At 39.1% G+C, this 20,418-nt stretch overlaps 1 protein-coding gene across 1 annotated transcript in view; it reads left to right on the top strand.

Moving 5' to 3' along the window:
• Nucleotides 1-20,418, top strand: part of LOC103752296 (calcium/calmodulin-dependent protein kinase type IV) — a 250,202-nt gene that overhangs the window by 216,882 nt on the left and 12,902 nt on the right. Inside the window, exons 10-11 of the mRNA XM_029557644.1 lie at nucleotides 9,392-9,482; nucleotides 11,396-11,470. Coding sequence (XP_029413504.1) covers nucleotides 9,392-9,482; nucleotides 11,396-11,470 — 166 coding nt within the window. The remainder of the gene's footprint in view (nucleotides 1-9,391; nucleotides 9,483-11,395; nucleotides 11,471-20,418) is intronic.

Below are 20,418 nucleotides of genomic sequence, written 5' to 3'. Positions count from 1 at the left end.
TCACCCCTCTATCATGGTTTTCCCACTTAAGGTGCCCCCACTTCCCCCCCTTTCTTCCTTACTAATACCCTTGCTCCTATTATCCTACCTCTGGGGTTTTGTTTCTTAATCCATCCAAATAGCCTGTATCTTTTGACTACAGAGTTCAGTCCATTGATATTTAAAGTTATTAATGAAAGATGGGTATTAAATCCTGTCATTTTTATTTCTGTTCACATTCTTGATATAGCTGTACTTTTCCACAGTTATACCTTCATTCAATTTCTTTCCATATCCCCTTGGATATAGTCATACCTTTCTTCAGCTCTTTGTATTGCTTCAAGAGCTTTCTGAAGGGCTGATTTTGTGGACTGTTTATGTCATGGAAGATTTTTCTTTCCCCTTTAACTATAATACTCATTTTGGCTGGGTATAGTAATCTGGGTTGGCATCCATGGTCATTTAGAACTGGGAATACTTTGGCCCAGGCTCTTCTGGCTTTCATAGTTTGCACTGAAAAGTCAGCTGTAATCCTGATGGGTTTTCCTTTATATGTGACTTGTTTTTCTTTTGCAGCTTTCAGTATTGTCTCTTTGTTCTGAATGTTTAGTGTTTTTACTATGATGTGCCATGGAGAGTTTCTTTTTTGGTCCTGTCTATTTGGTATTCTATGTGCTTCTTGTATTTGAATGGGCACATCTTTCTTTAATTTTGGGAAATTCTCTTCAATAATCCTGCTGAAGATCCTGGTCCATACCATTTTCCTGAGATTCTTCCCCTTCCTGTATGCCTATGATTCATAAGTTTGGTCTTTTTATGTTGTAACACAATTCCTGCATATTCCATTCTTGTGTTTTCTTAAATTTTTCATAATCTTTGCTTGAGTGGTCTAATTCATCCATTTTTTCTTCCAGTCTTGATATTCTGTTTTCCATTTCATTCATCCTATAGGTGTGGTTTCTCCTGTCATTTCTAATTGGCTTACTGAATGTTTCACTTCCTTCTTCATTTCAGCCTGAGTATTCTTCAATATTTCTAACCCTTTTCTCAATTATTTCAGAAGTTTATCCTTATCTTCTTTCAGTTCTTTGATTTCTTTGTGTTCTTTAATTTCACTGAATTCTTTTATCATGTTTATAATTGTTCTTTTGAGTTCCATGTCCTGTGTTATCTCTAAGGGGTTCTTTTTGTACTCCTCTAGAGGACTATTGGTACTTGGTGGGGATATATTATTTTGGTTTTTCATGTTATTATTTTTTGTGACTTTGACTTGTGAATTTATTTTGTAATTTCTGATTCTTGTGTGAGACTCAAGCCTTCATGTCTTGAGTTTAGGTCTGCTTCTTTTTGTAAACTTTATGTGCCTTTGCAGTTTACTTGTTGGGCTTGAAAAGCTAATTGGTCTAGGCTTCAGGTTCTCTCTTTTGATTTTATATTGGAGTGGCCTAATTGCTTTAATCTTCAGGAGTTCCCACAGAGGACCAAGTCAGATGAGGATCAGATGCTCTCAGGTTTTCTCCTAAGGTCTGGATCTCTCCAGGGAAGATGCTCACCTCAGGATTTGGGGGCTAGGCTGGCCTGGGAGCAGGGCCCAGGAAAGGTGCTGGTCCCAGGAAGCTGGTGGCTGTGCCACCCAGAGATGCAAAAGGAGGTGGGTGTGGGAAGAGGCCTCAAGGGCTCCTGGGGACTACTGGGAGGAACTGGTTTGGTCTGGATGCAAAGGATCAGGAAGCAGTGGGGACTCAGGGCCAAGAGGTCAGCCTAGGTGTCTTGGGTGCCAAGACAAGAAATGGGCCAGTACCCAGGCTAGGAGGAGAGCAGGATCGGGGAACTGGGAGGGTGAATGAGACTGGGGGAGTCAAGGCACGGTGGGCTGGACTTACCCAGGAAAGATGCTGGCACCAGAAAGCCGGCAGCTGTGCAGCCCAGGGAAGCAAAGGGAGGTGGGCAATAAAGTCTATTGCTTCATGAAACTCACATGTGTGCCACAGAGCGTATAGTTAGCAAAAATCTCAACATTCTTTAATTTAGCTTACATTTTTCCCCTAAGGGTGGTAATCTGGGTGATTTTTGCTGTTAAACAAGTTCTTGCTTTCAGCCAGGGAGGACACAGACACACAGACATCATATAAATAACTGCTGGATTTTGTGTCCAATTAACAGAAAGGAGAGGGGCCTTTTATTTATTACTTACCAAATATGTTGCAGATATACTTTTTCTATACATGACATCTGCTGCACAGAGACTGACAAAAGGGACTTGTGGGAGAAAATCTATAGGGACCATGGTTCAATTCCCAGCACCCACATCATGGTTAACAGTAACTCCACTTCACTCCCATTGCCTGCTGTAGAGGCACTTCAGTTTGGGATTTCATCTCTAAATAATCTTTTTGCTTGTTTGTGTGGTTGGAGTTTGTTTGTTTGTTTGTTTGTTTGAGACAGGGTGTCCCCGTAGCCCCAGCTAGCTTGCCTAGGACTTTCTATGTAGACCAGGCTGGCCTTGATTTCACAGAGATCCAGCCTACCTCTGCCTGCCCCTGTGCTGGGATTAAGGATGTGGGCCACCACCGCACCCAGCCACATACTCTCTTAATGTTTAGACTGACTCTAGGATTCCCAGAGTAATCCTTCAAAGAAGGTTTTTTAAAGTGCTTGCCTTAAGGCACTTTACCTGAAATTACTGTAAGCTAAAACTTTGCTTAATGGGAACTAATATTCCAGTTAATGGAGATATTTGATGCTTTTAATTTACATATGAGGCAAGATTCCTAGAGCCCTGGAAGTATCTTCAAATTCAAGGTCTTGAAGCCCTCAGAGTTTTGTTGAAATTGGGTTTTATCCCTTTTAAATGAACTGTCACAGAATATGATAGCTCTTTTGATCACTTTTCTCTACAAGGAATGAGAAGCATTTTGGTTGTCACAGAATATGGACAGTCTCTGAACAGTCATAAGACACAAAATTTATGTTATAAATTTCATAAGCATCACATTGAAGTAATTTAATTCAATTTTCAAGTGATATATAGAGGCATAAAAGTTATTCATATTAATAAGGTACTATGTAATGTTTTGAAATATGTATATATAGTATAATTTTTAAATCAGGTAAAACATTTATTTCCTCAAGCATTTATTTATGGATAAAACCTTCAAAATTCTTTGTCAGGCTTTTTGAAACATGCAATCTATTATCATTATTATCAATAAATAGTCACCATTATATACAATAGTATTCTCATTGCTAAGTGAGCTGTTAGATTGCTACTAGGACATGAAAGCTATGAACCTTCAATATAATGCCTCACATTAGTCCTTTAACCAGGTTGTTTTCGTGATGTATTTATGTAATTACTATACCCTTAATATGCTTAGAATGTTTTAAAGTGTTCCTTTTGCTTCAATATATCTTAAAAGATTCTTTCATGAGTAGTGCAACATAAAAATGGATAAACACTCTTTCTTGGAATAAAATAGAGCCTATAATCATTTTGAAGAATTGACTCAACTATTTAATACAGGTAAGATTTGTCAAGATCAAAATTATTTTCCCCAAGCTAAGTATCTTAATGTCGTTTCTGAAGATATTTTTGTCCTCCACATCACTACAATTTTGAATCCATCTCATATCTGGAACTATTTTAAACTCCCCAGAAGTTCACAAAAGGAAGGAATTCTTACTGGCCAAGGAACAAGTTGCACTGGCTTTTCACTTTAGTGTGCTAGGACCCAAACTCCTGTCCTCCTCAAGAGTAGCAAGCACTCTCAGCTGCTGAGCCATCTCTCAGGCTTCTGGACTTTCTTAATTTTCAATCACTTTGTTATGCATATATATTCTCTGATTCAGAACTTGAAACAGGACGTAGTGGGAATGACAGTTGTCTCTTCTCTAGAATGCATGATAGCTTAGCTGAGAATACTTGAATGTCTGGAGGCCCCATGGCTAGAGGGAGGAATTGACTAGAGCTTACTCCACTCACATGTATACATTAGATCATGTCTGTTCGTGAGCCCTCAGTGAGTTTGTCAAATGGAAATCCTATACTTGGCATATCTTTTACCTACTGTGCAGCATGTAATAACATGCAACCAAGTCATCACACAGCATGATGGTCATAGGATAGTCCAGCTTTTAATATTGCAGCTCGGGGAACAAAAACAGTACCACACAAGATAGAATCTGTATTGATTATATGATCTAACCTCAAAACTCACTGTCACCTTCTCTATCCCACTGTTACAAGCAACTTAAAATTGTACCCAATTTGAAGGAAGGAGAATTAGATTCTACCACTAGACAGAAGAGTGGCAAGTTCTGGAGGGTCTGAGTAATACTATTCCAGAGTCTTTGTTTGCATGTATGTGCATGTGTTTATGTGAGATACGTATATGTATATGTGTGTGCATGCTCATGTGTGTGAGTGCAGGTATACATGTGCCACAGAACAGATGCAGAAATCAGAGGACAACCTTGAGTATCAGTCCTTACTTTCCACCTTGTTTGAGGCAAAGTCTCCTGTGGATTCACCACTGCATATGTCAGACTAGCTGGCCTTCAAGCTTCCAAGAGTTCCAGGGAGTCTCCTGCCTCCACCTACCATCTTGCCACAGGAACACATGGATTACAGGTGCATGCTACCATATGCAGCTTTCCATGGATTCTGAGGATATAAACTAAGGTCCTCATACTTAACACAGCAAGCACTTTACCCACTGAGCCATCTCCCCAGCCCAGTTTCTAGAATCTTTAGATTCTCTAGGAACCAAGTGTGAATATGTATAACGTGATTTAGGAATAATAATGTGTGGCTCATGCATATTAATGGATTAACAATTGTCCCAGAATGAAAGGTAGACACAAATTAGGGGTGCATTTAAAGGGTTTTTAATTTTTACGCTGGGGAAATTAGACCTCAGTATGTAGGTGTGAGATTTCAACTTGAAGAGATTTGTTTTTACTTTCAACTCAGGTCTTGCTTGGATTACTCTATGATTTAGAAATAAAGGTATATGCTGTGTGGGAGAAGCTAACCAAGCAAATAAAGAACCAGTGAAGAACACACGGTGATTACTGAGCAGTCGCAAGGCAAATGAAAAGAGTGAATGAGTGAAATGGACGTAGATACATGTGTGAAATTGCTAAGGCTAGCGAGGGGACAGCTGTGAGAAAGATGACTCTGAAATGATTAAGAAAATAGTGAGCCCACACTCAGATGCAGGAGGGACCAAGGCATAGCACAGATCTAGGTCAGAGGATTCTAACTAGTCCTGTTGGTCTGGTCGTGGAAGATGCTTGTCTTCTACTTTGTGGACAGTTTTGAAGCCCTAGAGAGAAGCCAGGGATAAAAACAAAAGAGACAGGTCTCCAAAGCAGACGGGACACAAAAATGGAGTACTCACTCTGAAGTTCTCACTTAAATTTATGCATATTAATTCTAAATTTTCTGAAGAAAAGAACAAAGTCATGCTGTTTAATTTTCCTTCCCAATAGGCAAACTGTAGCCAGAACATTGTTTTCGTTCTTTAATGACTGGTTCTTCTAAGTCCTGTTAGATTTTTGAAGAGATTCAAACTTCCTCCTACCAACCCCTGAGACATTATCAATTAACTACACACAGCCCATCGAACACAGCAGAGCTGTAATTAAACTAAATTGCCATGTAGTAGCTTTCATTACACAATGACACGGTTTTTGTTAGGACCATAGAGAGAGTTTAATTACACGTCTAGACACCCCCTGAATTCAGAGTAGCCGTAGTGCTATCTGTATCTTTAAAAGAAAATTTGAGCTTTTGATGACTGCGTATTTTAAGGACTAAATGGTAAGGTAGATTTCAGGGATTTCTCTTTGTATCTTTTTTAATTCTACATTCTACTTTAATATATACTTCATTTAGGAATCATTAATATGTCTGTGAATTTATATTTTTTATAAGTTTTTGAAGGAAAATGCACAAACTTCCACTCTTTTCATGCTTGATTTACCTTTGATTTGCAGATAAATCCTTTTTTTTCTCTAATGCATCCCAAATGTTAACTCTTACTTTGTGTGGATGTGTGCACGTGTGCATGTATGTGTCTCTGTAGTGTGAGCATGCTTGTGCCATGGCACATGGGTTGATGTCACAGTCTCAGACCTTATTCCTTGCCATTCACCTTGTTTGATCGGGGTCTCTTGCTGGCCTTCACCTATGCCAGGCTACCTGGCCTGTGAGCTTCCTGTCTCCACCACCCGCACTGCCCTAAGAGCAATGGGATTACAGATTCACTATTGTGTCTCTTTATGTGACTTCTGGGGATTCGTGCTCAGTTCTGCATGCTTGTGCAGCAAACTTTTCCCACTGTGCATCTCCCCAGCCTCACTCTTATTTTCCGTGTATCAAGCATGCGCCATATCTTAAAGCACAATCATCCTCACTAACATTCTTCCTCACCCTTGAAAAAAACCTCAGCCCCTTCCCTGAGGGTGCAGTGGCTTCTTCCTTCATCCTCAGTCCTGTTGGGTCAACTTCTCTGAACACTAACACTTCACCTTGTGTAGGATCCCCAGACTGTGCAGAGTTAGGCACTCCCTGTGCTTCCTTTGTGTCTGATCTAGTATCTTCTTTTCCACAATAAAACTTGCCTGTTGCTTCTCTGTAACCACAAACCATTTTTGTGTGTTGGCCCAAGCTGTAAACTATTTCCTGAATACCACCTCCATTTAATTAGCCAAACATTTTCATAGCCTTGAGATCTAAAAATCTCTTTTCTGAAATCTGGCTTCATATAGTGAAAATTAGAAGATCAATTAATCCCACATGCATCGTCTTTAAACAGTCTCAATCTCTCCTTGGGGAATTGCCTCACAGCATGCACTTGCTCCCTACCTATATGCAAATAGGTTTGCATGCTCTTTATTTGTCGACTACATGTATATTACTTCAGTTTTCTTTATAGGCTTGTATTCCGTCAACCTAAGATTGGTGTCTAAAATTGGGCACAACTGTTTACCATTGCTTTCTCATAAAATGCCTAATCTAAAAATGATAACTACCCATTTAATGATTGTTGCTAAAGCAATGATAAATATTTCATTAAAATATTTAATGACTGATGCCAGGCATGGTAGTGCATACCTTTAGCCCCCAGGATTCAGGAGGCAGAGGCAGGCAGATCTCCATAAGATCAAGGCCAGTCTGGCCTATATAGTGAGTTCCAGGCTAGCTGGGGCTACAGGGATATCCTGTCTCAAAATACACACACACAAAACAACAACAAGAAAACACGAAATGACAACAAAAAAAAGATTAATTATTTTAAGGTTTTGAGTTGAATTTATTAAAAATGGTATAGATGAACTCACTATCAAACAACTGATTTTTTTAATGCTAAGAATTTTATTGACACTTTTTTATGCTTTCTCCTCAAATATAACTCATTTTTTTTATTTGTTGATTTTTTGTGTGTGTATATCATACAGAACATCCCAAACAATCTTATCCATCTGTATACCCACTTCCCAAATGCACCTTAGCATACCCCCCCCACTGGAGCCCATATACTCTGTCATTGCTGTTACTGTCCACTGTGTTGTTGGCACCCCCAGCTGTTCCCCAGTGCTTGTCCATCTGCTGAATCTACAGACATTTACTAAAATATTACATCTGTATGTCTGGATAGACAGGAAAACGAATGTTTCATCTATGTCCCTCCACTTCAATTTAGTTACTCAGGAGACTTGTGCCACAGTAAAATTAGAATTGGAGCCTGAGTGATCTTTGTGACCTCTTCTTCTATTGTTACTTTAACCTGGCCAGGTTTCCCTAACCAGCAACACTCATAGCTCTCCTCTTGGCCAGCATCCTGTTCCCTTGTTCTGTAACGTTGCTACCCCATTAAGCATCTTCTCAGAGGTTTACTTTGACCTGACACTTCAAGGCCATACCCAAGTCCTATACAGTGCAAACAAATAAACATCATCTCCTGGGTTAGCTGCAGGCTCAGCCATCTTGATCTCACTGCTGTAGCCTGATGGGGAAGTTTCATTCACAAGCACAGAGCTCTGAGCATGTTCACTGCTCACTCATGTTCTAGTCAACAAAAAAGATGTAAAGACATTAACTCAACCACAATTACCTACTTCATGACAGTACAGCATGAAAACTAGTTAAGACAATTGTCCAAAATTTGATCTTAAAGATGAGAGTCTTCCTCTTAATCTTGTGTTTTTTGCTCTTCTCAAAATGATAATGTAAATCTCATTCATCTATCTAGTCCTCGGTGAATACATGTGAAGTAACGAAGTGTTAGTATCCAACCAAAATGCATGCTGTATACGTATGCAGAGGCTAAACGTCTTACATTTGGTAAATACATGAAGGTGATTTTACTATAGAAATATAGTATCACAATCTAAGGTATAGCCAAGCCCATGCAACTGTAGCCTCTATTGTAAATGATTAATGGAAAATAAATAAAAAGTTCAAATTGCCATCATTCTTTGATCACTTACAAATTAACTACAAAGTAAAGCAGCATGAACATCTGTAGGAAAGTTTAATTATTTCTAAATCTTTCAAAAACGTTTATTGAGTGTACACTTAGAGTTAACTTATGATTAGAGGGAAACAAAGTATCTGGGAGATTTCCTTATTTTCGTGGGATTTTGGGCCTACAGAGAAAAGTGCGTCCTGTGAAGAGAAATGGACAGTGGCCCTGAGAGGACAGGAGAGGAGAGGGGCACTTGTGTCCCCTTGGAAGGCTAGATAGCCTCCTTGAGGAAGGATGAGGAGAGCTGGGCAGGCAAAGGAGAGGAAGAGGCATTCCAGGCACCAAGAGCAGCCAGTGGTGGGAAAGAAACTAGGGCTTGTGAGGAGCTGAAAGGCAGTCTAGGTAGGACAAGGGAGCAAGAGAGGGGAAGTGGAAGAATAAGAGACTGGACAGGAACCAGGAGCCAGGCTGCCATGGCCTTGGAGAAATGAGGAGTTTCCCACGGAGAATAAATGGAGCATTTCAAACATCAAAGAGTGTTTAATGGACTGCTATTGTGATCCGGCTGAGATCAGGGCTATGACACGAAGAAATGGGGACATTTGGGAAGCATTTTGGGATTAAAATGGTCAAAACTCAGTTGTGAATTTGATGGAGACAGGTGTGAAAAGAGAGAATCAGTCTCTGATTTGAACAACCGAGTTAGCTGAGGTCCTCCCTCTTGCCAGACAAGTTCTGTACCACTAAACTGAACTCCCGATCCTCATAAGCTATTCTGTATTGTTTACAGCATTGTTTCCTTTCTGATACTTATTTTTTAAACCATAATATATGTATTACTGAGCCATAAGCTTATGGTAGGTCTTAAAACATGAAATATGAATGTTATAACCATCACTAAAATTACACAAATGTGCTTCATTCTTTTCCCTATGTAGTACCTGCATGAAAATGGGATTGTCCATCGAGATCTCAAACCTGAGAACCTTCTCTATGCAACTCCGGCCCCAGATGCACCACTCAAAATTGGTGAGAACATTTTTCTGATGTTTTATAACCCATTTTCCCAGAGCGGAAGAAATTTGTTCTATGGAATTTTTTTTTATTCCATCCATTACTGCCTCTGTCCAGTTTTCTCAAATACTCAGAATCTGTGAGGAATGATTCATTGTTTAGAACTTTGTGCTCTTCCTGAAACATTAACCTGGCTCTTAGCACTAATTCTCCATGCACCATTGCTGGACATGCAGATGAGTCACAGTTCCAGCTCTCAGCAATAATGAGGCTGTCTGGAGATAACCTTGTGGTTTGTAAATAAGTTTATAGTGAAGATATGATTCTTTCTTCGGTTATAAACATTTAATCTGTAACTATTTGGAGCTTAATTTCATATAATGAAAAACTCTGGAATAAAATACTTAGTACAAGCTAGTGGATGTAGGCTCTGATCCTTTTCTATATAAGCAGAGATAAATTCAGGTCTGTTCCCAAAAATGTCCTTCACTGGATGTTGTGCCCTCATAGGGTGAAAAACTTCCCTGGGTATTTGTGGAAGTCACATGTTTACAGAGGTGTTCTGGTTACTTCTACATTACTTCCTAAAAAAACTTTGTAGACTTGTAAGCTTCCTCAAACTTCGCTGACTCTAGAAACCTCCTTTTCCCCCAAATAAACATTCTGAAGAACTACAAAGATAAACTAGGAAATGCTCATCTACCCAAAGAAACACTTAACTCAGCATTCATTTTAGGAGAAAATTCATTAAATTTTATATTCCTTACAATTTTTTACAGTTAAATTATTAGAGATGAAGCATCCTCAGCAGAATCTGTGCTGGCAGCCACTGGAGGGCGTGGCCCTTCACTTGGCTCTCCTTTATAACTAAGTTGACTGATGTACATTTATAAGTGTTAACACCAGTGAAAATTAAGTTGTTCTTCCAGGAAAGTGTTGAGGCAGCAGAATGTGCATTATAAGAGCAAGAATCTAAAGAACAAATTTTGAAAATCCTGTTGGGCAGCCAGCTTTTTCTTGTAATCACTCCTGAAAGGAGTGGATAGCAGGGAGTTCCATTTCCTTTGACATCACTCAAAGATTTGATCCTTAAGGAAATCTCTTTAAATGGATGGAGAGATTCTAATTTGGGCAGGAGAGCCTTTCTTTCTGAAGGGCTGCCTGCTGCGTTCAGTGATATGAGCAGACCCCTCCATGGAAATATGGGTTTATCTTTGAAGTCTAAAATGATATCCTTTCTGCTCCTGCCTCCCTTGAAGAATAGCCTGGAGCAGTTTCCTTGATGCTCTTGATGAAGAGATAGCCCAGGAAACAGATCACAATGGTAGCAATTTGGGTAATATTTTACCTAGGTAATATATGGAGGAGTAAATAAAAAGAATTTTTGCTCCCCCTCCCCAAAGGTTTCATATTCATTATGTGAGTGAATAGGTGTCTGTCAAATATTCTAAAGAGGGTGGTATTACTTATTTTCAATCAGAATGAGCCTTTTGATATTCCTGTTTATTCCATGACATCTATGAAAGTCTGCTCTTTATTTCACCAGTGAATTAAAGGTTTTGAATTATATCACTAAGGCTAAACCTTCTCTTAGAGCTATTGTCACATAAATCTCAGAAATAAGAACACCAGACAAAACAGCACGATTACCATGATTACTTTAAGAAAAAAATACCTTATTTGTTAATATCTTTGACATATATACAAAAGCAACGTTTACACATTTGTTTATAAATGTATTTAGGACTCAAAGAAACACATGAATTAACATTTCTAGCTTCCTCTATCGTGACTTGTTCCATTCACACCCACCCCACTATCAGATCAAAAGCAAACAAGTAAATGCATTAGATCTGTTTTTAAAAGGCAAGAAGTGCTTATAATACTGGAAAAGTCTTGGTACACTAAATTCTTTTCTATTCTTATAGCTGACTTTGGACTCTCTAAAATTGTGGAACATCAAGTGCTCATGAAGACAGTGTGTGGGACCCCAGGGTACTGCGGTATGCTCTTTACTACTGACACTTTGCCTTTATTGAAATCTATTTTTACCTAATGACCTGATTTTATTTTTAATTCCTACTGTCTCTATTTATAGGTGTTTAAAATGTGGTGTGGCTCACCATGACTAAGGCATATATAAATGATACCTGGATTACCTCTTGTCTTTCCTGCAGAGTTCAATGATGTGAGATTTAGGACACCAGTGTTAGAACATCTGTTGCAAGAACTACCCTCAGAGCCAGGCAGGAGTGGAAAGTCAGCTACCAGGGAGTGGAGAGGGGAATGGCAGAATGTGGCTACAATGAGAGCCAAGAGCCCTTTGTCACTTTCTTTATTGGTTTTTCCTTGGGAGCGTGTGCAAGGAGAGTGGATGCATTAATTCTGATTGTATACAGAACAATGAGAATGGGGCAGCTATTAAAGATACCAGAAGCCACAGTCAAACTAGCCTGGTCCTAAGTCTGGCCGGTTCATCCATACCAGGAGAAAATGATGTAAAACATAATACACAAAATATGGATTTATTTCCAGTTTCACCCAGAACTGGGAAAAACATTCCTTCCTAGTCTGCTTTTGAATTCCCCCATAGCAGTTATAGTTTATAGATGGGAAAAAGAAGACTAAGGAATGTGTATGTGTAGATTTAGCTCTGGATTCCAATAGACAGGCTAAGTGACGTCTTCCTCCTAGCAGGGACCAGGACTTGGGGAGGGGTACTGACCCTACTGTCAGGATGGTATAATATTTCTTATAGGGAGCTTGAACTGAAAAAGACAAAAGACAATCCTTTGAAGACCACTGATATACGTTTATTAGGTCATTCGTGGCACTGTCTAGTCCATTAAGGCTAGGGCTTTAAGTCAGTTTCCCAGCAAGAGTCCTCCAGTACCCTTGTGGTGGACTGTGCTAAGGTCCCTCCATCCTTGTGCCTCATCTCCAGGATGAGCTGGAGGCACCCTGTGTAGAGTTCTCAGTCCATTGGCAGAACAAAAGCTTTTGGTTCATACTAGCAAGAAACCTTCCCCCTCCTTTTTATAGCTAAATTAAAACAGTAATAACCTAAAAGCCAAACAACAAAACACAAAAATTACCAGCTATTCCTAAAATTGATGGTTAACAAATGCACAGCAAATCAGCCAAAATCTTGACTCTGGGAAGAAGAGAAATGAAATGTCAAGCCATCAGTTGAAAGATGAATCAAAAAATGAGATTAGGATTTCATCTTTCCTAGTAGGATCAGAATCTTTCATACAGAGCTCCTTCCACTCATCTCTATAGCAGGCACTTATTAATCACCTACTGTATATCAGGCTTCTGCCTTGCCTCAGGGTGATACGTTTCCTGCACCAACCCCACTGCAGGGGCTCCCAACTTCTCGAGGAGCAGACTTACGATCCCCTAAATGATGGTGCCTAAAGAATACTGTGCTGAACCAGGCACTGTGGCACACACCTTTAGTCCCAGCATTCAGGAGCCGAGGCAGGGGGATCTCTGTGAGATCAAGGCCAGCTTGGTCTGCATAGTGAGCTCCAGGACAGCCAGGAGTATAGGGAGACCCTGTCTGAAAATAAATAAAAAACAAGCTAATAAAATGTTAAAAAGAAAAAAAAAAGAAACAGACACTGTGCTATGTGCACACAGAAACAGGAAGTAGGTGGCATTTGAAATTATTGGATGTTTTCTTCTATGGCATCTATATTTGTCGTCAGCCCTCTGCCTTAAAACTAGACAGAGAAGTAATACATAATTAATTCATTTAACACTTTTGAAGACGCAGAAATAAGATTGGAAAAGTGTATACTCTGAAGCAAATGTATACATAAATCCATAGATTTTTCATTTTGGAAGTAACTTTAAAGCTAATATATTAACATTTTCATTTTACTAAAGGCCAAAAAATTTAAGTGTAGCTATTAATGGTTTAGGCATGTGAAACCAAAGCTTAAAAACCACATAGAATTCCCTCCTTAAAAATCAATACAGATAAGTCAATGCATTATTGCTTTTATTATAAAATGTCTTTTTTTTTATTTTGAGACTAGGTCTTTCTCTGTAGAGCAGTCTGGCTTCCACACCTAACATACAAGTCAATGACTCATAGCTCTAGATATAAATGTAATAGAAGAAAAGAAAATAATATTGCTTCGTTATCTTGGCTATGTTCCAGTGCCTTTTACTGAATGAACAAAAGAAAACATGATCCCTGACCTTTAGCAACTCACCACTTAAGCAAGAATTTAGAAAATTAGGAATTAAGAATTTAGAGAATTAGGAGTATTTGCATAGAATATTGAGATTTACTGACTACAAAGTATTACAATTATATCACCTACTGAACCTACTGAAACTCAAACTTTACAGGATAAAGTCTTATTATGCTCATTTCCCAAATGCCAGTACTTAAAGCATGCAATATTTAGCGTAAAAGTGTTCTACTTGGACTCACTAAGAATCGATGACTCTGCTAGATTCTTTATGTACGTCAGTACAGGTCATCCTAATCAGAATCAAATAAAACATTTCAAAAAAGAAAAGAAGTAAAAGTCAGAATGTGTGTAAAACTGTGTGCAGTCAACCTTGGTAGCCTCAAGGATGTCCTTTTTCGGTCTCCACGTTCATATGCGCGTTTTATAATTTTACTTTGAGGTCGTTTTCCTGGTGAATTTGAAATACTATTTCCTTGCAACTTTATTGTTCATAAATACAATAATAGCACAGAATTAGTTATATTTATCTTCTTATTAAATTTTTACATTGTGCCAAGTGTTCTTAAACCCCATGAAGCTAAGAGTCTGTTAAGAGTAAGTTCAGAAAACTCAAAATACCTGTGGCTTAGACAGAATAGAGAATGCTTTTCTCACCCTCCATGTATAGAGGTAGGAAGTACTGTGGGCTTCCACAGCTGTGGCTCCATGGGTGCTGCTGGCCTTAATGTTGGAGACGTGGGCTTTGTCTCACAGTCTCAAGAGGTTGCTTGAAACTAGTCATCACATCTGCATTCTACTCAGCAGCATGGGAGAAGAGTGGGAGAAAGTTATACCTTCTTGCAGCAAATAGATTTGCTGAAATCCTGCGTGTCACTTCCACATACATCATATTGACCATACCTATCACAGCCTCTACACTCCCTGGGAAGCTGGCAATGTTTCTGTTCGTTCGGCACATTGCTGTTTAAATTAACTCAGAGTTCTGTTACTAAGTGAATTCATGCATTTCGGGTGTTGTAACAAAATATTTTAGACAAAATATTTTTAGACTTATAAGCAACAGAAACTTGTAGCTCCCCATTCTGAAAGTTTGCAGAGGTCAAGGAACTGGCAGATTCAAGGTCTGGCAAGGGCCATGTTTTCTGTTGGTAGACGGTACCCTCTTTGCCCTCACATGTTGAAAGAGTGAAGAGTTTCTCTTGTGCCTCTTTCTAAGGCACTAATTCCATTCACGCAGGCATCATCTTGTGATCTGATCACACGGCCAAGTCCAGACCCTCATCTCTTAAATCTGTCACTTTGGGAGAGATTAGGATTTCATCATAGATTTTTGATGCAACAGAGACCTTCAGGCCATCACTGAGAATGAAATTGGGGCTCTGTGGTAGAGAACTTGCCTAGTACATGCAAGTCCTTGTAGTTGGATCTCCCTTACCTCAAAAAAAGAAAAAGAATGAGGTTGGATTAAGCAACTCATTTCCTCCACTGTAGGTGGATGAAACAAGATTCTCATCCCTAAGGACAAAGTAAGAACTGTGCTAGCCTATGTTTGTTGTTAGCAGCTTCTTGGTTTGATGTGATAGTGGTTATTTCTCTTAGTACTATTCTCTGACAGTCTCCCTATGGCCCTTCCTCCTAAGTGTACCATGTATAAATCTTGTCCCATAATTCCTATGCTCCTATTTGTTTTCCTTCTGTATTTCTTTCATGCCTTCAGATATCCAAGACTATAGGGGGAGAGATTAAATTCAATTACGCCAAATGAGATTGCCCATTTGTCATCATTAATTCTTGGACAGTTGATTGCACAATTAAAAGAGAAATGAGAAAAGAATGATAACTCAAAGATTTTCCACAAGAAAGAAAGATGATAAACTATAAAATGATCATTTAATATAAAACAGAAAGTAGTCCCAGAAGATGGGTAGGTTGAAACAATTTCCTGAGAATTGAGCAACCTTAGAACAGGAGGATCAAAAAAATGAGGAAACTAATGTTCTCTTAGAGTCTTTCCTGTGAGTACTAGCAAGCAGTGTCCTTTCAAGGACCGTAAGGACAGTGATGTGGACAGATCTTTCTTTCAGCACTCAGACTGGTCATTCTAAGAAAGAATGATTCATTCACTGATAAAAGGAACATTGAATGTTAAATGTCTAATAGACTCCATGTTAACCACTGAGGTTATAAGGATAAACACAGTGTGGTCTTGCTCTTCAAAGATTTCATGCACTGGGGAAGAAAGGCCTGTACATAGCAAATCAAGGTTTTTTGTGATGAGTTCTATATTTATCTGAGTCAAAGGCTCAGGGATACAGAGAAGAGGATCTATTAATCTTGGCTAGAGGGTTTTACAAAGACAGACATTTGAGCCAAATACTAGAGGATGAGTAGGGGTTCAGTAGAGAGGTGGTCATGAGTATTACAAGTGGGCCCAGGAAGAGCAGAGTCATGGAGGATTGGCAGCACCTGGCAAGTTCAGAGGCTGCCTGTCACTTTGCTGCTTTGTACAGCTGGAACAGAGTCCTTCAAATGCAGGTGCAGATGGATTTAGATGAAAAGAATCTGTACATCTGGCTCCAGAATTCAGAAGAACTGATCAGGAATGGTGATTCAACAGAGGTTTTGAATCAGGGTAATATCTTGAAATCAAGGCTGTATTTTATAAATATCTGCATAGTAATATTATGGCACATAACAAGTGACTTTGAAGGGCAAATGTTAGTAAACAGCCAAGTCAGAAAGCTATTGTAAATGCTGTTTTTTACCTTTTAATGGCAAAGCTACACACAGGACTGTTACCTTAGAGATTCTTGGCAGACAACATATTTGACCTATTCCTAAATCCAATCAGTTTAGCTAACATTGCAAAAGTACCATTTAATATGTTGTCTGTGACAGAAACAGGCTCATTCATAGACACTGTCATCTTTTAAGAGTGGCTTATTTTCTGACTATTGTTATTAATACTGCAGATATGCACAGCATCCTACAATGTGTGCAATGAGAAAACAGGGAGCTGAGTGGTCAAGAGTGATTACTCTTCCTATTCTGCTACAACAGCAGCTCACCAGGAAGGAGCCCTTCCCATAATACATGAAAACTAGGTGAATGCAGCAGAGGACCGCTCGCCTCAGGGGACTATTTCTGGAATTCAGAGGGAAAGGGAAAGTGCTTTGTGGACCTGGAAGTGTTAAATAAATGTGGAATTGCTACCATAAAGAGTGAGCAGGCTTGGAAATAAAACAAAGGTCAATATATTTATACAAAACAAGGGTCAAATTGCATATAAATAACTATGTGTTTACTTAGACATATTCTTGACCCAAAGGAAGTACATTGAATTGCTACTTCAGAGTCAGAGTGGAGAGAGCCTTATTCAGTTCTGTATGATAACACAGGAAACAATGGTAAGTTTGACTAAGGAGAAACAAAGGTCACTGTGACACAGGAAGCAGGTGACCTAGACCAGAAGCCACCTACAGGGCTTTGAACTGAAAAAAAAAAAAAAAAAGATGAATACTTATAATCATCTATCTTATAAAAATTAGACCATCAGAGATCATCTAAAACACACTTTCAAAATTCCCCTCAATTCTAGACCCTTCTCCCTTTACCCCAGATAAGTATAGTCATCAGTTTGGTCTGTGTCCTCCAAGAATAAATAGATGAAAAGGAAACTGTCCATTTATAGAATAGGTTGGTGATGAAGCCCACATCCAAGACTGGAGAGAATCCTTATCCTGCTATAGAAAGTGTGGCTTTTCATGGAGACTGCCCTAGTCTTTTATAGCCGAACCACTCAGTGTGCTACCAGAAGAGACATAGAAAGGGCTCTGAAAAAGAAGATGCTTATTATGCCCACACATCCTAGAGGATGTGTGTAGAAACAGTGTACACAATGTAGGGCTACATAACAAAGACAACAGGGTGTTCAGGGACAAAAACAGGAGCACAGGAAGACAAAACCCACGTTCTCTATTGGGGTTTCCAAGGGAAAAGCAGGGAATGCTAGTGTGAAGCTTGTGGTTCCTTTAATATTGCTTTGTGGTCTCCAAGTTACTGTGATCCCTAATTATCTACCACCTTCCCCAGGGATAACTAAGGAAGAGGGATATTGTTTCCTGGGGCACATGGGCCAGGCAGGAAAAGCTCCCTAGATAAAGAGACAACAAAGCATGTATACTCCCGATGGGACTCACTGTTACCATTAAGAATTCACTGTCTCCAAGAAAGGACCAGATACTCTGCAGCCAGGAGAGGTTTTTTAATGTGTTAAAAATATTTAAAATGAACAGAAAAAGATTCAATATTTATAATACAGAGACTTTACATTTAACTGAGGAGCTGCCTAGGAATCGTACAACTGAGGGGAGGGAGAAGTGTGAGCTTCTCTGGTTGCTTGTTGTAAGGGTGATTGTGTCCAAGGTCAGTTTTTTTAATGTGCCCAGTCTCTACTTTAATGGAGGCTTTTAATGATGGTGTTTATGTTACACCATCTTTCATATTTGGGGAAGTAAAAGAAGAAAAACTAGTCTCATGGAACCTTTGCCCCTTGCTGTTAATAAGATTGTTTTGTAAGTGAATTGCAAAAAGAAAATCATAAATGTTTCATGTTTAAGCAAATATTCATTTTCTCCTAGGAAATTTACATAATCAAAACCAAATTCTAGACCAGAAAACTAATATCCATGGTTCAGACAAAGGAAATCAGGGTCTAGTGTTCTGAAGTTGCCAATAAAGTGTTCAGCATTGAAGGGACTCTCAATATCTATCTTATTATTGGAGGGAAGAAAAAGCATAAGTCTCAGTAAAAGTTATGTATCTACTGGGCCTTTTCCTTTTTGTTTGAGACTGGGTCTCACTATGTAGACCCATCTGGAACTTGCTATATAGATTGTCCCAGGCCAGCCTCCATCTCACAGAGATCCACCTGCTTCTGCCTCCCAAGTGTTGGGATTAAAAGCATGTGCCACCACACCCCTGGATCTTGGCTCTTGATGACTGTGCTATAATGCAACTGTATAATATTAAATGCCATGCCAATCGTAGAAAACAAGTAGACACTGTTGAGCATATATGAGAGACTGATGTGATAATGGGCTAAGTAAAGGACTACTCTGTCTAATATCATTTATTTCCAATCTTAGTTAAACTATATATGTTCGTATTTCATATTTGTACTTTTGTGCTTGCTCAAATTCTATTTTCAGAGCCCAGAAGCAGTTAAGAATTTATTTTCTTTTGACATTTGCCAAGGCCTCATTATTTTCTGTGACAGTCCTATTGGCATAATGTGGATGAAATATTAATACATAAAAATATCCCATATGCTAAGTACCTGAGCAAAACAGTATTTTGATATTTTTAGGCTTTGGTAATAGAAAATATATGTTGTGCTTCTATTTGAACCAAAATGAAAGCTAGTTATTAGTTAGTGATGAATGAGCTGCCACTGTGTTTGAAGAGATCTGCAACTAGGGTCTGCATCTGTTGCCATAAATAATATTTTGAGAGTTTCCATGTGTAGAGAAATATAAAATATTCCAGGCAGCAGACTATGGCTGCCTCAGGGTTAGAAATGGACACTTCATCATAACAGACAAGTTCTGCTAATATTATCAGTATTACAAGTGAAGGTGCTATCATAGAAAAAATAAGTACTTATAAACATAGGTGGCAAAATGTGGGCCTTCAGCTATTAGTATTTGAGGGGCTTGATGGCTGTCTGGATGCTATGTAAAAGAGAAGAGCTCTCCTTCTTATTCCGAAGAATACCCCAGTATGGAAAAGGGCCAGCAAATAGTAAATGTCACTAATCTGATGTTCGGTGTCAAAATCACATACATTTTTAAAGATTTATTTTATTATCTTTGATTATGTATACACTGTGTGTCTGCACGTGAGTGTCAATGCCCTCAGAAATCAGAAACATAGCCCCTGGAGCTGGAATTTCATGCAGTTCTGAGCTGCCTGATGTAAGTATGAGGAACTGAACTCAGTTCCTCTGCAAAGCAGAAAGCACTCTTAACTGCTAAGCTATCTCTCCAGCCCCAAATCACATACATATTTCCCATCCACTCTAAGGTATGCCAAATGTCCTTCACAATCTGCCTTCACTACAGAGTGGCTAGAGGAGTGGGTGAACCAAACAGCCCTCTCTATTTCTCTCAAGCATGGACTGCTGAGTGTTCTTGTGGTTGCTGTGCTGTTGTTCATGTTTGCGCAGTCCACTAGGCTTGTGGGTCTTTTGACTGGGTCCTTCTCTGACCTTTGCTTTGGTGCAATATCGAAACTTTCTAAATCTCTGTTCAACTACACAGTTGAAATAATAGTAACACATTTCATAAGGCTATGCTAAGTAGGTGGGAAAGGGTGCCCCAAATGAACCTCCCTCCCTGACCATAACCCTCCTTCACCCTGAGGTAGAATGTGTCCCAAACCATCATCTGTCATAGCATCTGGGCAGATGAACAGGTAAAGGAAAATGGGGCTGCGAACACACGCAGGGCTGAACACACATATAAGGGTGGTAAGAAAAGGTCATTGACAGGCTCCTCCTGCTTTGGGCCTCAGAAAGGACAGGGACTCTTCCAAGTTTGAAATCTGCAGAAAGTGAGTTTCTTTGGTTCTTTGTATTGGCTTGATATTGCACTTATTATAAGGTATATTTTGAGGAAGTTAAGATGTAGAGATGTTAAATGCATGTTTTATGTACTAAATATGTATTGAGCTTTTTATTA

This window comes from Nannospalax galili, unplaced genomic scaffold (genome assembly GCF_000622305.1).
Source record: "Nannospalax galili isolate Female #2095 unplaced genomic scaffold, S.galili_v1.0 scaffold27, whole genome shotgun sequence".
NCBI classification, from domain to species: Eukaryota; Metazoa; Chordata; class Mammalia; order Rodentia; family Spalacidae; genus Nannospalax; species Nannospalax galili.
Note: the sequence above shows the minus strand (reverse complement) of the source record. Positions and strands in the feature narration are given on the sequence as shown.